General features: G+C 37.7%; 1 protein-coding gene across 1 annotated transcript in view; it reads right to left on the bottom strand.

Moving 5' to 3' along the window:
- LOC125232601 (metastasis-associated protein MTA3) overlaps positions 1–17,901 on the bottom strand; it is a 95,553-nt gene that overhangs the window by 18,694 nt on the left and 58,958 nt on the right. The window contains exon 4 of the mRNA XM_048138327.1: positions 1,564–1,757. Coding sequence (XP_047994284.1) covers positions 1,564–1,757 — 194 coding nt within the window. The remainder of the gene's footprint in view (positions 1–1,563; positions 1,758–17,901) is intronic.

Raw genomic sequence — 17,901 nt, 5'->3', positions numbered from 1 at the left:
CTTGCCCCTGTCAAATTATCATGCTAGGAGGTGAACTATAAAAAATCCTTTCTTAGTGCTCCTCTAAGGAACTTCCGTGTTAATTTGAAATCTCTTGAACCAGAAGTAAAGATAAAAACTAAAGCTATATTTATGGCTATTTTGGATATTTTAACCTCATTGCACAACAACAGGGGAGAAAATTTCTTTTCCACCTTATTAAATTTTAAAATCGTTGTATTTATCGTGATCAGCGACCCGATAAACCATAAAAACGATACCCATATTGTGCTTTTGACTTTACCCCCTTTGCACCCCTTTAGGGGTCAAATTTCTTTAGAAATCCTCCTGTGAAGTTTCGAATAAAATAGTCAAACTAATCTTGTTTCCCCATACAAACTTTGAACCCCCATTTCACCCTTTTAAGAGGAGAATTTTGAAAAATCCTTTCTTAGTGCTCCTCTACGCCATATAAGGAACCTATGTGCCAAATTTGAAATCTCTAGGACCAACAGTTTCGGCTGTGTGTTGATATGTCAATCAGTCAGTCAATATCTTCTTTTATATATTTAAACCCCATTGCACCACAACAGGGGAGAAGGTATTTCACTTCCGCCTCGTTAGATTTTAAAAACGTTGTGTTTATCGTGATCAGCGACCCGATAAACCATAAAAACGATACCCATATTGATTTTTTGACTTTATCACCCCCTTTTCACCCTTTTAGGGGTTAAATTTTCAAAAAACCTGAAACACGTAGTCAGTCATATGTCTTAAGGAATCTTCCTGTGAAGTTTCGAATAAAATAGTCAAACTAATCTTGTTTCCCCATACAAACTTTGAACCCCCATTTGACCCCCTTAGGAAGTGAATTGTGGAAAATTCTTTCTTAGTGCTCCTCTACACTATATAAGGAACCTACTTGACAAATTTGACGTCTCTAGGACCAGCGGTTTCGGCTGTGCGTTGAATGTCGGTCAGTCAGTCAATATCCTCTTTTATATATTTTTTTGATATTTAAACCCCATTGCACCACAACAGGGGAGAAGGTATTTCACTTCCGCCTCGTTAGATTTTAAAAACGTTGTATTTATCGTGATCAGCGACCCGATAAACCATAAAAACGATACCCATATTGATTTTTTGACTTTATCACCCCCTTTTCACCCTTTTAGGGGTTAAATTTTCAAAAAACCTGAAACACGTATTCAGTCATATGTCTTAAGGAATCTTCCTGTGAAGTTTCGAATAAATTAGTCAAACTAATCTTGTTTCCCCATACAAACTTTGAACCCCCATTTGACCCCCTTAGGAGGTGAATTTTGGAAAATCCTTTCTTAGTGCTCCTCTACACTATATAGGGAACCTACGTGCCAAATTTGAAATCTCTAGGACCAGCGGTTTCGGCTGTGCGTTGATATGTCAGTCAGTCAGTCAGTCAGCTTCTTCTTTTATATATTTAGATTATGTTCCTCAACCTTTAAAGTAATAAAATTGTGCTAGAATATTGATATTTTATAGAATGGTTTGTTTACATTGTTGACAATTTCTATTGACGGCGATTTTACTCCGGTACATACTCACATCCTTATTCAGATAGCTGAGCAGCGACTCTGTCTCGTTGAGTAGCGTGACAGTGCACTTGCCGCGGATGTGGGTGGCGGGCAGCGTCTCCACGTGCCGCGAGAGGAACAGCTCTCGATGCTTGGCCTGGTGTCGCTGCTTGGGCGCCAGGCCGTCTGTGCCTGGCAGCTCGCTAGATTCCTCCTCCATTGACGCTGGAATTCAAAGATAACTTTCATTGAATTTGTGATCATTTTGGACCGCATAAAGGTCTATCAGTGTTAGTGTGGTACTTAATTATTGGTCAGCGTCAAATAGATAGTGATCAAATATATCGCAACACAGACGTTTAGCTAACATAGCCGTAACTATGAGCACATATTTGATGCTAAGTTGCTGACGATACATTGTCGACGATGGCATGCTTTTGTGTAGGGTAAACCATACTTATAGCTAGGCTAAGTTTTAAATGCTAGGCCCCGTCAACTTTAATTTAAAATGACTAAAGGTATTTCGATATTAATCATATCATATATGTTAGTAGAATAGATAAAATGGAGTCTAATAACCATACTTTACTAAAAGGCAAATAAAAGAGAAGAGAAATCTTTAAAATACTAAAAACATATAATTATTAATTAGAATTATGAATTAAACAATAGCTTATAGACTTAATTTAATTCTAGTATTTTCTCGACATACTTAGACAGAGAAACGTAAACAGTTATATATAAGTCAGAAAAGCAATCTTAGCCACAATTGCTTAAATCTATAAATCTCTCAAATCTGTCTTTTCCTCTTTCAAGAAAAATATTTTACCTTTCAAAGAAAATACATCAATTTAAAAAAACGAGCTCATACTCGTTGCAATTTAGAGGGTATTTTTTAAAAGAACTTTCATCCACTACTATAATCATCACGAATTTAAGTATTTGTTGTCAAGTGTTGTTTTTTTTTTATGAATACTTTTGCTTATTAAATTGTATCTTGTTTTTTTTTTTAATGCATGTTAAATATAAGATGTAATGTTTTGAAAAGAAGTGGCCCGCCGAGTTTCTTGCCGGTCCCATAGTGGATACCCTCCTCCAACTGAGGGGGGACTGAAATCTTCTCGAGGCTGAGGCGTAGGGTTAGAGCCGGCGTAGTTTTATTTGACGTTCATAAGCGCATTGTAATATGCCTACTTGGAAAATAAATATTTCATTTCATTTCATTTCATTTCATAAAGCGACATCGCTATATTTATATACATATATATCGGCATCATAAAAAGGTACCTAAGCAGATAACCATAGTATTACCGGAAGTTCGAGTTTCGAGACATCGCACCAATCAATGCGCTTGGGCAACTACAGGCAAGGACACGCCATACAACGAGTTTTTATGTGCAATAAAAGCAAAGTTCTCGTTAACCCAAGCTATGAGGTTTTTTGTCGCATTTATGATTATAAAAGTCCAGGACAGGGCCATAAAAGGTAAAGTAAATGTGCAGCATTAATTGATGTCGGAGTAAAGAGCGGATGATTGTGATCCCGAGCCGCGGCCGCGGACAGGCGGCGGCGGCGGCGGGCGCGCGGCGTCGGCAGGTGTTGCGAAACATGCCCACGTCGGCTTCATAATTTTTATACGCCGGTACCCGACCGCCGCCATTACGACACGAGGAATATTTATTTAATTACGATGCGCCGACGTAAAACTTCGCCTGATAATCGTATTTTGTTTATTACAGATAATATATATCCCGCCTAATTAATAGGTATGCAAATTATTAAAACAAATAAACATATCCCATTACAATTTAAAATAAAAAGGAAACATTCAGATGATCATTAAAACTTCCGCATTTAAAACAGTTGCGTATGTTTTCCTGTATCAGTGTAAAGTCAAGTGGGGCGTTGTCGCCGAAAAAGTAAACACGGGGACTGTCGGTCCCGCGGGCTGACAAAAGAACCCCGCTGAGGGAAGGCTTTCTATTCCAATAGCTCGCGCTTTTGTATGAGGGCCAAGGCAACCAGTGCGATTTATGCATAACCACTACGGGAGAACTACAGATGCTGAGTTGCCTCTAGGAGATGATCGTGTGCTCTCGGTGGCGATTGGAATAACAGAGGCAAGCTCGCGGCGTTGCAGCAAAGCGTCATCATGCTCGTGTCATGAGGTACACACAACTGGCACAAGTCTGTGCTGTGACCTCATTACAATTCAACACCTCAAATTGTTATTTACTGACAAAGGTAAATTAACGCATGACTGTTTTATACAATAAATTAAAACTTGAGTTAAGTTAAGATGGTGTCTGAATGAGGTAAGTAGCGCGTGCCGGCGGCTCGGGCTCGGGGGGAGGGGCTCGGGGTGGTTCGGGCTACTTATTATTACCCCGCAGACACCTAACTAATTACACACGAGTAATAATAAAAGCTCTGTTCGGTAAGCCTGGCCGATTCGGCGTTAAATAGGGCGTGTATTATACGACAGATGTCACAGAATTCTTTAGTACAATGCAAGGCACAATGGATAGCGTGGAATAATAATACTTTGTTTAAATAACGATTTCGATGCAGCATTACTTTAAGATGCCATTAAAACAAGTTTTCGCTTAATAAATGAAAAATAAATTAAGACGACCGGATACAAATCTAAACATTATTGGCATAATAAGGTAAGGGTGAAGGAGACAAAAAGATGAGAAAGACATTAAAACAAGCGGGTGAAATTAATTCCAACGGCAATACTGAGATGAGAGTTGGTGTGAGGCAAAAACTGAAAATACGATTGTTCGGTCCTCCCAGTTGAGAGCTGGGTAGTTAAGGGCCAGTCGATAATGCTTCTCCATCTCATTGTCGATATCGATACGCTACATAAATTAATTTGCAACGACTTTTCATTTTTAAGCAATATAATAAACATATAAGACTGTATTATTGGAGTAATACGAATGAATTAAATCTTAACACACTTACACTACCGTCAAAAAGTTTAAGACCAAACACAATGTTCAGTGTCATTCCTTTCTAAAAATCATCAAACTAAATTTGTAATGAATAGAAAACAACGTAATCTTATTATATTGATCGGCAACCCATTTGTTCTGCAAGAAGACAACGATCCCAAACACTCAGCAAAGATCTGTAGAAGCTACACAGTCAATAAAGAACGCCAAGGTGTGTTAAAAAATATGATTTGGCCACCGCAATCCCCAGACCTTAACCCGATCGAACTTTTATGGGATGAACTCGACCGTAGAGTCCGAAGACAATGTCCGACATCTGCAACAGCTCTATGGGAGATACTGCAATACGAGTGGAAATCCATTAGCCAAGAAACGCTACACAAACTTATAGCAAGAATGCCAAGAATCTGCTCGGAAGTGAAAAAGCGTCGAGGAGGATTTTTCGATGAGAAAAACGTTTAGCTTTTATTTTTTATTATGATCCCTTTTTAAAAATTGTTATACGCTTTATTTTGTCGGTTGTAGGTACTGAAAAGTAATATTCTCATAGGAACTTCATGAAATGTTGATTATTTGCATATATCGTGTTTGGTCTTAAACTTTTTGACGGTAGTGTATGTTAATGTATTTTTCTACTCCCGAACTGATTTGTCATTTACAGGGTCGTGTATAGATCTTTAAAATCCTACATAAAAGTCTATTCGTAAAAGTCAGCCCCCCGCCGGCTTCCCGCGCACGCACGCAGTAACGAAAAAAATTAAAAACGCATTGTTTGGCTCTGTAACCATGGCAACGCATTGTTATAACGTTACTGCGCGCGTGCGCAGGAAGCCGGCGGGGATGGTTTTGGGCAGCAGGCTCCAGCGCTGGAAGTGCAAACCTTTGCGTCAAAATACAGGAAACAGTGTGAACTTCACGAGAGTTATTCTAGAAAACTATTATTAAAAACTAAGTGCATGGTCATAGAAAATGTATTGTATGGAACGGTGTTTAACTGATGAGTCAACCAAAAATCATTCGATCTTCGCGTCTTTAATCTTTATTAACAATTTTCGGCTTCGCCACGTCACTCGCCTTTTTAGACCTCCTTTAAACGCCGGTTGCATAAAATACTATAACACATGTATCTTAATATTCTTAATTAATTGATTTAGAGAGAGTCTCTGCTGAAATTAATTATATGTACATACATAATTACAAATATGCTTGTACGATTTCTTTCATTAAAATCTGACACGTCAACGGTGGTGACGATGTTGATGGTATACTTCTTAATGGCGAACTCTATCACGTAAGTTCCAGTAGGATACGATACACAAGGCAAGACCCTTGCACTGGGAGGTGAGATAGTGATGTATCGACACGATAAAGCATTCTATCGGTGGGCATCGGCATCCCTATGTTAGCGACGGCGGCGGCGAGGGCCCGCCATTTACCGCGGCGCTCCGGGCCGGGGGCGGCCGAATTGCGGGGGATTTACTTTATGATAATTATTTGGATTGGCATCGCGAAGGAGCTAGGGCGCACTCGACGGCCGAGGCGACCGACGCCACGCGCCGGCAAAAAATCACGGCTGGAACATCGGCCAGTTTTTATCGCCACCAGCCAATTTGCAAAACGATCGGCTTTTTTTGAATCGAAATTTGATTGACGATGTTCTTGGCTAATTATTGCAGTGTGTGTTACTGGCGGGATAGTTTGTCCATGTTTTTGACAACATGGGAACATTCTATGTGTATTCACCATAAGCACTATAAAAAAAAAGACTTGTGGTCGATTTCGTTCGATATTATACACTGTCATACTATGACGAAAGCATACCATAGAACAGTATCAGTGCATTCTTAGCATGTAGAATGCGGAATATGAATGTCACAGTCACAGTTAAGCGTTATCATATGAACTCGGAATATATCAACAAATATGTAGCATTTATGCAGTAAATTGATGCGAATTACCTACAAAATCCACACTGCTACAGCGTGGTCACCTAGGGTGAATGCAAAACTAATTGTCACTTCAGTTTTAAACTAGGACTCTCATTAAGCACCCTCTGATGAACCAAAATTAATGGCCGTTCGTTGCAATAAATGTGTTTTGAGAGATATAATACCGCTGCGAATTTAGCACCGTCCGAGTCCGAGCAGAAAGGTTTCCACGCGCTGTCTGTGGGTAGTAAAACTCCCAAACCGGAAGACCGTATCTGGGTCATTCTAATTTTCATTAACCCTTTTTCTTTTGGTAAAATAAAAGAGTTTTATATGTATGTATATATGGTATATTATATGAACTTCTGAGATCTAGTTTATATTAAAACGGATTTTATTTCAGAAGTCGATTTGTGGATATTTACATATTTATGGATTAACTCAATTATGGTCCTTTATTAACTATTAGCTAGGGATAAATTAGGATAAGCTAACAGATTTTAGAAAAAAATATGGGCAACTAGGAAATGGAAGGGCTCATCTCTCCTTGAAATCTGCATGGGTTGATGGGTATCATGAAAATTTCAAGGCTTTATAGTCGGACGGGTCGGACCAAGCTCGTCGTCGAAAGATACTCGTCACAAAGCTGGCACGACTAGGAGAGTAGGAGGACAACATTAAAACATGACTTTTGTAACAAATGAAGAAATAGATTCGAGAGCATATTATGAAGTCGTTATTGACAGTTTGGGGCAAGATTATTGAAAATCTAGTCACAATTGTGACTTGACTTACATTTAAACTACATCAAGTTGTCGAAGAAAATTTATATTTGATAGTTTATAACACTCTACAACTGTTTCAATAGCCTAGACCTAGAGATAGTCTTTGTTGCACGTGTGTAGTGTACGACAAGTGGCGAAACTTGGCAAAGTATACTTTAGTTAGCCAAATCATAATGTTGGAAAATAATCATCATGCATGATAGATGCAAAATATGTACCTATCTTAATTTTAACACTATAGTTTGCTTTTCGTTTACGCATGCTGTAATAAAAAAATGTGATGAATACGAGTGAGCATAAAAGCGGCATATTCAGCGGCGGCGTCCGCTTCGAATGAATATTTTGTGTCGGAGATTTTTATCGTTATTCATACTTTTTGGAAGACGTATGATAGATTGTTTATGACATTTTTATAGTCGACGATACGAAAAGGTTAGAATTTGTCGTCGTGTTTAATGTTTTGATGGCTTAGCAGTCCTGAGATCTTTCAGGGGATGACTGTCGGTAGCGGCCGTCTCGACTACAGAATGGAAGTAGTTTGGCAATTTAATAACAGAGGATTAGGGCTCCATACGCGTCACTACGCAACTAATTAAAGCGTAGGCAAAGAGAAAATGGCAATCTGTAGAGTCCTCCCCCCGCTAGTGGAGGGGGGGTGTCGGTTACGTGTGCCCCCTTGGGGTGGTCGGGTGTATGGTTTTTCTGCTCGGGCATCCTTTGCTTACTTATTGATCCAGTCAAATGTGTGGAGGTGGCGTGGTGGGTGGCGCGCCCGGCCCCGCGCCCCCTTCAGGGGGTACGTCCAAATAAATCTGCCGCCCGCGAAACACCGCAGTGACAACAGCGGCCGCCGGTAAGATGCGGCCGCACTGTCTCCGGTTCGGCCTCAGACGCAAATGCGACCACAGGTGCGAGGGGTGACCTTCGCGCCGTATGTCGTCACAAAAATCGTCGAGTGCCATTTTAATTGGAATGATTTCCATCGGAAGGCAGCGGCGGGCGCGACCTTAGGAACAGGCATGCGCGCAACCGTCAGCTAGGTACCTAGTGGCGAAACCGCGACGCCTCTGCTCTCTTCGTAGAGGTCAATGACGCCCTTTTCCCAAACAACAGATAACAGAACGATAATTATTTTGCAACCCGGATTATCAATCCCGTAATAACGTGAGCCGAATACACAAAATCCCCTCTATAAATTTGATCCACTTAATAATGGTCTATCATAGATTTTCAATGTGTTAGCAATACCGTTGATGTGTTACTGATAGTCAACGGTAACGGCCTAAACCAAAGTTAAAGCTAATTGAAAAAGTAAATCACATCTATTTAAAAGCCACATCGTCATCGTCTGTAAAAATATTTCAATCGTTGTGTTTGATGGCGCTTTTATATTTAACAAACCCTAGTAGCTTCGTTAATCTGATCTAAACTGCAAAAAAAGCTATAAACGCCCAGAGCCCATTTCTCGAAGCTACAAGTTACAATTTACGAGTGGTTGTCAATGTCTAATATGACAAGTTGGAAGGAGACTTCCGCTTGTAACTTGTAACTTTCAGTTTTGTGAAATGGGCCCCTAGTCCCTAATCCAAAAATACGGCTTAACAATTCTTTAAAGCATCTTCTGTTGACAATTTGACACATCCGAAATCAAAATCGTCGCATAGTAGGATCTGAGTTGATCTGTGTAAGGTATCCACCAATATTTAAATAAAAAATTAATCAGTGAGAAGTGTGAGAACCTTTCGCTTTTCGTTAGAAGACACCGTTCTTTTAGTTTCTAATATAAGAAGCAATCATAGAGTTCATTTACATTTGGAACTAAACTTCAGGCTGTTCTAGATTGCCTAAACAATAATAAGAAGCTCTGTGAGATAGAGAAACCAGGAACCTCCCACGGTGGCCCCGTTAAAAAAAAACGATTAATTATTTAACCTTTATTGCACAACATAAAGTACAAAATTACAAATGGCGAAGATAATACCATATCATACAACCCTCCTCACCTCAGGGCTCGACGGAGACCTTCGCTTTCAGTAGGTCAATAAGATATTTAATTTAAATACCTTATACAGGGTGTAATGTTTATCACTGATAATATTTAAGGATGTGATGATATAGCTGATATAGAACCCTAATCACTAAAAAAGTATACCTTAATTTTACCTAAAATATTTTTCGTAATTTCCCGAAATTATAGAACCTTAATCAATGAAAAAAGTATACCTTAATTTTACCTAAAATATTTTTCCTAATTTCCCGAAATTATGAACACCAAACGAGCGGCACCGGCGGTGATTCACCTACTTTTATCAATTTTAAAGCGTTGTGCTTTAGGTAAGCGGGACATTAAAGACGCGTGTTATTATTTACGACTGCCGCAGGCAGGAGTGAATAATAGACACAAGTCTTTTATGTCCTTACCTCCTGAGTTACACACAATGTTTTTCATCACATTTGAGAGAAAAATACAGAGGAAACAGTCATAAGGCAAAACCTTCAACCGGCGGCGTTGCGACCAGTAGTGTATCGATCTACATCAGATTATTCAAATTAAATGCATTGTTTTTGATAACAAACACTTTTTGAATGAAAACAAACACGAAAATACTGCATATAAATTAAATGCAACGTTCAAAACAGCATATAAATCATATAATTACATTACATTAAAAATTACATTACATTAAAACATTTATTTTATCTACACAAATTCAACATTCATCATAAAAAGGAAGAAATTAAGCTAAACAATACAGAATTTGAGAGAACATCGCTTGTGCTTTCCCTTATAACGTTGATCTGGTTCCTACTTCCTACACTAGGCGAGGCCTGTGCTGTAGGTAACCAGCTTACATCCGAGTTACAAATTTGGCGCAAAATTGTCACAGATAAGTTGACAATTATATTTATGTAAAGACATGTTAAAGATTATGAACTTAAACGAATTGAACTAAAGTTTTACTTATTTTTCATTCATTTAAGGCGATATATTTCCGTAGTCGCTGCGCGCACTCGTTTTTTGAAGCCGTTAAAAACATATGAAAACGCAATGGAAAAATCTGAAAACGATATATGTTAAATTTCAGGATCTGGTGAGTATGTTATGGAGTTGAACAACATGAATGTTACAACTTCGCTCGATAGAAAATGACTCCAAAGTTACCTCTTCTCTTAACAATAAATCGTTCCCATGGCTATGATAAGAACTTTTTTGACTTGTTTTTTACTTCAATATATAGGTAATAAGATTATCTAGACGAATCTGATGAGTTTGTGCCGGTAGCGCCATTAAAATAATATAATATTTACCAAATACTACCAAATCCGCAAAGGAAAGATGGAACAACTATGAACCCAATTTTAAGACCTGTTACTAATCCTGTTTTTGCAAAAAAAAAAAATTTTGTAAATTGTTTTGAAATTGAAAACATTTTCGATGGCACTTATGGCCTCTTCAGTCGCGCGGCGGCGCTTTCAGAGGATGGACCTGTGTCAGTTTTCTCCGCGTGGTCACGTGTCATTGAAACAATGGGGAACAAAGCTTTGAGGAGGCAGAAAAAATAATTGCGTGCTAGAAAACAAATAAATAAAGAAAATTCTAATCAAAGCCCGTGAAAAGGTAAGAAAATGATAATTTATATATACACGTAAGTATTTCATTTTCATATGATGTTATCAAGTGACATTTACGATATCTAAACATCATAGATTTTAGAAACCCCTAGATGACGGGTCTGTGACGTCATTACAGCACAACTTTTCCACTTAGAAAATATATAACTGATGTCCAGCTAGTGAACAAACTTACGCAAAATTTTCATAAAAATATTGAATTGTTCGAAAAAAAGGCGGCGGTAGGTACAGTACTGATTGAAGATCAGGTACGGTAGGTATTTCTGTCTTTCAAAATTTGATATAAGGTTGATTAGATCGTGCTACCCTCCGTCTATATTTTTTCTGTGTCTATGCCAAACATGTGGCCAGCCTGACAGAAATTTTGTTTGACAACTATCGCCATTTTTCCACAATAGTTAAAAGATTTCAGTATTTTAACTTTTCAATAAATTTTGATGAAAGTCCATAATCATATACATTGATAAAGCATAGAATGGTATTGATAATTTATTCTGTGCTGGGTTGTATTCCATTTGGAGGTACGGTAGTGGCGGTAGTGCCCCCGCCAACACGAGTCAAGCGAAGAGAAAAGCTGTTTTCTTGAATCATTTTGTCGTTCTTCTGAATCCTCGAATTTTGGGTCTGGTTTAAACCAGATAAATATAATTGTCAGGATATGATATCAATAGCAACTTTATTAAATAGACAAAGTTTCAATTGCATAGTTTTCATACTTTAGATTTTATTCATATCTTAATATAAATAGCACAGATTTCATCAGTGACTGGCTGAGTGACTTCATCTTGTTTGAAGTTGTAGGTTCATAAACAACAAGAATAAAATTCGAAACTTTGGCATATATATACAGCTTAAAGGCTTTCAATATGAAAAAGAGAAAGCGTTATTTATTCACGACTGACAAATTTTATGTGTCTTTTTAAACAACAGTGACATGACATAATATCTTTTTACATAAAGTCTATGGTCAAAGAAGCTGATGGTTACTGTGTTCTGTTAACAATAGGTTTATAAGAAAAAACTTCTACATAAAGTATTAACATCTCGGCATGTTTTATGCCGAGATGTTAATCTTTCCCCTCCTCCCACCTCCCCATTTTTATGTCCCCATTTTCAGTTTTTTTATATATTCAAGAAAACCGTAAAAGCTACGGTTATGATGTTTAGGAGAAGTAGGTATATTTCCATAAAATTCTCTACTATCTTTGCAGGTAAATAATTGTAACTCGTAATTTTCAAATTATGCTCCTATTTATTATGGGACTAATGATGAAAACGCAAAAAAATCTATTGTATACATTTGGACTGTTATGATACAGCTCATTTCTATGGAAATCCAATTTTATCTTCGTGGTTTCAGCATTGGACCCTTAATAAAAGTTGCTCATAATGACATCAAAAGTCGATATGCAAAGTCTGAATGGTCCTTTTTATTTCACCCTGTCGATTTGTAGCTAAGTGCGATTACTAAGAAGTTTCGACGATGGCAGTTGGAGAATCCAAAAACATCGATAAAATTGATTGTAGCTTCCGACGTCCTTAAAAGCAACGACAACGCTGACCAAACATACTGTAACTATAAATCATTCGTATTACTTACACAAATGATGAAACCTAATAAAAAAAAATAAGGCGGTGATCCTTTACTATCAGGCGATACAGCTGCTCATTTGCCTCCTATTTTATGAAACAACTAAGAAAGCCCAGTTAAAATACGGCGATCATTATACTGCGATCCGTCTGTGTCATGCTGCCGCGCGAATTTGAGTTCCCGTGTGCGACAAGCGAACAGAGCCGCGCGGGCGGGGCTGCCCAGACGCCGCGCACCTCACCCCCTTGGTTTGGTTAGTTTGACAGATCATCTCGCCTTAAATATTTTCATCTGTTGTACTCTCCGTTTCTAGGCAACGGTGGGTGCCTCACGTACGCACGCGGTCAAGCGCGAGTACTCGAGTAGAGCATATAGTCAGATTGTAAAGTATAGATAACAATTTATCTGAGTTAAATTTACGAAATAAATGCAAAACACACTGAAATAATTGTACAACATAAATAAAATGCATTTTTCATACCGTATAATATACACCGTGTTTCCGGTATCACTCAAAACCTCAGACACCCCAACTGATTTTTATTTTTTTAAACGTATCTAGAATACGCAACTATGGGAACAAATCAAATTATTTTAACAAATATTCTGATTTGTGTTTTTTATGTAGTCACACTACTATATCCGGCCTTCACCACTGGTGGTGCTCGTCATTTTTTCTTTAATATATGACATCTTTTTTCGATTTTTAATTCGTATCTAGAATATTCATTTTTTAATTTGATGATTATTATTTTTTTAAATTGAATATTTAATTTTCTGTGCAGCTCTACTCGACTTTTAACTCTACACTCAATAAAATAATTGCTAGCTACCATCGTAAACCTTAAAACTGATTAATTGTGTACGTTACTGCAACGACATAAGGTTTACCAATAGACAGCTATGTCACTGTAAAGCACGTTAAACTGTGTCACAGTAAACTTCAAATTCAGGTGACGCAGTAAGCAAATTTAAACCTAACATTCAAAACGACAAGGTTGTAATTAGGTAAGAGTTCAATTTGTTATGACTTATGATAAACTTTAAAATTAAAGTGACGCACAACGTCAAACTCGTAGCGGAAAAAATAATCGTCCAAGTAACCAATCCAGGTTCAGGTAAAAATCCTTGGCAGATTGAAACATCCTTTGCCTTAAGTATTACAATACAATACAATACAATTCCACTTTATTGCACAACCTCGGAAATGTACATAGGAACACACACACATTACAATAAATAAGTATTGTACGTATTGTATTAATTTTTAAAACTAAATCCATTATTCCCTTTGGAATAAAATAGAACATTATGCTTCAGTACACGTACAGACGCAATGTTACCTTTAACCAGCAAATGTGATGAAAAATATTTTTCATCACACCCGCACTTTAAATGTGCTATTGCGCGCAGGCGGAGCGTGAGTTATAGAAAAATCGTTCTCCCAAGGGAATAATGAAATTTCTTGTACCGCACTTAACTTTTTTACATCTATTTACATATTTTTTACATTGCGAGTGTGATGAAAAACATTGTGTGTAACTCGGGGAGTATGAATATTACAAACTCGAGTCTTTAAATCGCTCCGGCAAGCCGTCGCGATTTAACTTACTCTCGTTAGTAATATTCAACTTCCTCCCCTTGTTGCACAATGTACTATTTCCCCTCACTAGCTCGGAAACACCAGCGATATTCTTTAATACCAGCGAGTGAAAACGCATTTATCCACTAGGTAGTGGATAATGTAATTCTAGTCACATTTTCTGCTTTAAAATTGATAAAATTGGGTGAATCTAATGATGAAGATGATTTACCACACGCGGAACTACCGCAAACGCGTTTTTTGCGTTGTACCACAGTATAAGGACGACTCAGTAGTTACTCTCCGGCAGCGGCGACGCGAAAGGTACCTACTGCGTTCGAAAGCACGTGGTTGAACAAAATGTTACTCGAAGTCGCCCAAAGTAAGATGTAATTATTCAATACTATTAACTATAAGTATTAGTATAATAATACCACATTATATCAGTCAGAAAACACAAAAAATATCATTATGCATATTATTCTTATCCACGTTTATCCAAATCCGCTTGCACATGTTGCGTACGTACACGACGCGCTTGCGTGCACCCCGCGCGGCATATAGTTTTGTTAGAAGAGTTATTACTGCTTTATACTGTGGTTGTACTTTCTCGATTTGTGTACGTTACTGCAACGACGTAAGGTTTACCAACAGACAGCTAGGTCACCATAATAGTTATTTGTTATACAAGGGGGCAAAGTTGTATTTTAACGCCGAGTGTGGAATTGAAAAACGAGCAAGTGAAAGGATTCTATAGTTGAACCACGAGCGAAGCGAGTGGGTCGAGAATATAATCCTGAACTTGCGAGTTTTTTAACACACGAGAAGTAAAATACATTTGCACCCGAGTGTAACACAAAACTTTTCCCCTCACTATAGCGAGGAAAGTACAACGCAAAAAAACCGGCCAAGTGCGAGTCGGGCTCGCGCACAAAGGGTTCCGTAGCAGCAAATATTTAACCAAAATTACAGTTAAATCAACCTATCTCAAAAACTATAAGAGATACTTTGATCAAACCAAAAATCGTTGAAAGAGTTAATTAGCATGCATCACCTCTATTTTTTTTAGAATTTTATACTCCGTAGTTATAAAAATAGAGGGGGGGGACATACTTTTTACGACTTTGAGAGCTGATATCTCAAAAACCGTTCACTTTAAGAAAAATGTTTTTAGAAAACTTTATATCATTTTAAAAGACCTTTCCATTGATACCCCACACGGGTATGTACATCGAAAAAAAAATTTTCATCCCTCAGTTACATGTATGGGGGCCCCACCCCCAATTCTTTTTTACTATTTAGTGTCATAATTTTGTAGCGGTTCATACAACACATATTCCCATCAAATTTCATCACTGTAGTACTTATAGTTTCCGAGTAAATCGGCTGTGACAGACGGACAGACGGACAGACGGACAGACGGACAGACGGACATGACGAAACTATAAGGGTTCCGTTTTTGCCATTTTGGCTACGGAACCCTAAAAACGCGTTTAACACTGCTTCCAGTAGTTCCACAGGTGGTAAATCATCGTAATCACTAGATTCACTTCACTTTTATCAATTTTAAAGCAGAAAAAATGACTATATTCAAGGTCAAATTACTTTATCCACTAGTGGATAAAATGCGTTTTTACCCGCTGGTATTAAAGGACAAAACACGTGTTTCCGAGCTAGTGAGGGGAAAAACACTTTAAAAGCTTTGTCACAGTAAACTTCAAATTGGACAGGTAATCGCAGTAAGCAAATTTAAATCCAACATTCAAAATATCAAGGTTGTAATTAGGTACGAATTAGGGAATGCAATCTCGACGAGATTGGGGCCCAGGCGAGATCTCGGGAATTCATGAAACCAATCTCGCGAGATCTCGCCAATTTCGAGATCTCGCGAGATTGGCCGGTTTGTGGGTTTGATCTTGTAAATAATCACAATATAGCAATGAATAAGGATAACAATAATAAGAATGATTGCTATTATGGAACAAATATTTATCTTGACAATTTTTTCATATTTTTTGATATATTTTACATTGTTTAACATAAATTATGTACCTCACAACTCACAATATAGTTTTTAAAACTTTGAAGTATAGATTATCGTGTCATCATCATCCATCCTCCTTGCGTTATGGCTCATGAGAGCCTGGGATTCGCTTTGACAACTAATCCCAAGATTTGACGTAGGCACTAGTTTTACGAAAGCGACAGACCCGAAGGGTAATTAGGCCTTATTGGAATTAGCCCGGTTTCCTCACGATGTTTTCCTTCACATAAAGCGACTGACAAATATCAAATGAGATTTCGCACATAAGTTCCGAAACCTCATTGGTACGAGCCGGGGTTCGAACCCGCGACCTCCGGATCGAAAGTCGCACGCTCTTACCGCTAGGCCACCAGCGCTTCAAGTAGGTATAGTAAGAAAATTTTTATGTAATAAAATAAAATAAAATTATTCACGTATGAGTAGAAGCGTGACAAATTCGAATTCGTTGCCATGCCAACCGCGAACAGTATACAGTAGAGACTACTTAAAAATTCCGCAACGTATGCCTTTATTAATGAAAGGATAAAAATTTAACATTATAAAAGTCAAGGTTATCCCTGCCATCATTAAATAGACCCACATAAAAACATTAGCTGTACTCAATTAATTATGACTAGTTGACTACTAATAAATTACATAAAAATATTAGACTACCAATACAATTAATACGCTTCTTAAACCCGACAGTTAAATAAGAAACTAAAATAGGAAAAAAAGCAGAAAAATATAAATACTGAGTTCCACGGTAAGCTCAAGAAAGCTTGTGTTGTGGGTACTCAGACAACGTCATACGAGTACTTAGAGAACATAGAGAACATATCTATGTTTATCACAGAAATAAATACCCTTACCGGGATTCGAATCCGAGACCGTAGGCGTAGCAGTCAGAGTCACTACCCGCTGAGCTAGGCCAGACCGGTCGTCAAAAATATAATAATAACATATTATAACATATAGTAGTGTGACTATTTAAAAAAGAAATAAAAAATAATAATAATACAATCATTTGATTTTTTGAGTGTAAAATAGAAATTGTTTTTGGTTGCCTAACAAACGACAGCCGTAGTGAGGTTGTTGTAGACTTCTGCTCTCTCGACATCCAACAAAACTCTGTGCACGAAAATTCGTAAAATAGATGGTTATATTCACACAGCCGTAAGTGTAATACCATAATGGCAAATCACCCAAATAGCCCTGGCTTCGAATTATTTCGAGAGTCTGAATCTGTCATTCGTCATTCCGAACTGAGATAGGTATTTTTTGAGCGAAATAAGCGAGTTGAATCTCTAGATCTCTACTGAGTTAACGAGTTGGAGAGTTCAGTTAAATGATATAGTTCATATAAATCACTTACAACTTGTGAACGAAACATGTCTAGTCATTTTGCAAGCTTCGAATAAGACGTTTTATGCTTGAGTTTAATCTCGTTGATCTCGCGAGATCTCGTCGATTTTTCGGCCGAGATCAATCTCGCTAAAAATGGCCGAGATCTCGTACAAAAGAGATCTCGCGAGAACGAGATTGCATTCCCTAGTACGAATTCAATTTGATAAACATTAAAATTAAACTGAAACAAACAACGTCAAACTCGTAGCGGAAAAAATAGCGTCCAAGTAACCAGCCATTATTAATACTACAACCTCTAGCAATGCACAATGTTGTTTTACGAATTTGAAGAATGGGCACGTAAAAAATAACTAATAATACAAATTAAAAAAATATATATATTACCCCATCAAGATATAGCTCAATCGATTCTACTCTCGATTCTGAACGAACGGTTTTCAGGTTTTTAGTGTTAAATGAAACACGGTGTAGTGAGGGGAAACGTTTTGTGTTACACACG

Source organism: Leguminivora glycinivorella, chromosome 13, assembly GCF_023078275.1.
Source record: "Leguminivora glycinivorella isolate SPB_JAAS2020 chromosome 13, LegGlyc_1.1, whole genome shotgun sequence".
Taxonomy (NCBI): domain Eukaryota; kingdom Metazoa; phylum Arthropoda; class Insecta; order Lepidoptera; family Tortricidae; genus Leguminivora; species Leguminivora glycinivorella.
Note: the sequence above shows the minus strand (reverse complement) of the source record. Positions and strands in the feature narration are given on the sequence as shown.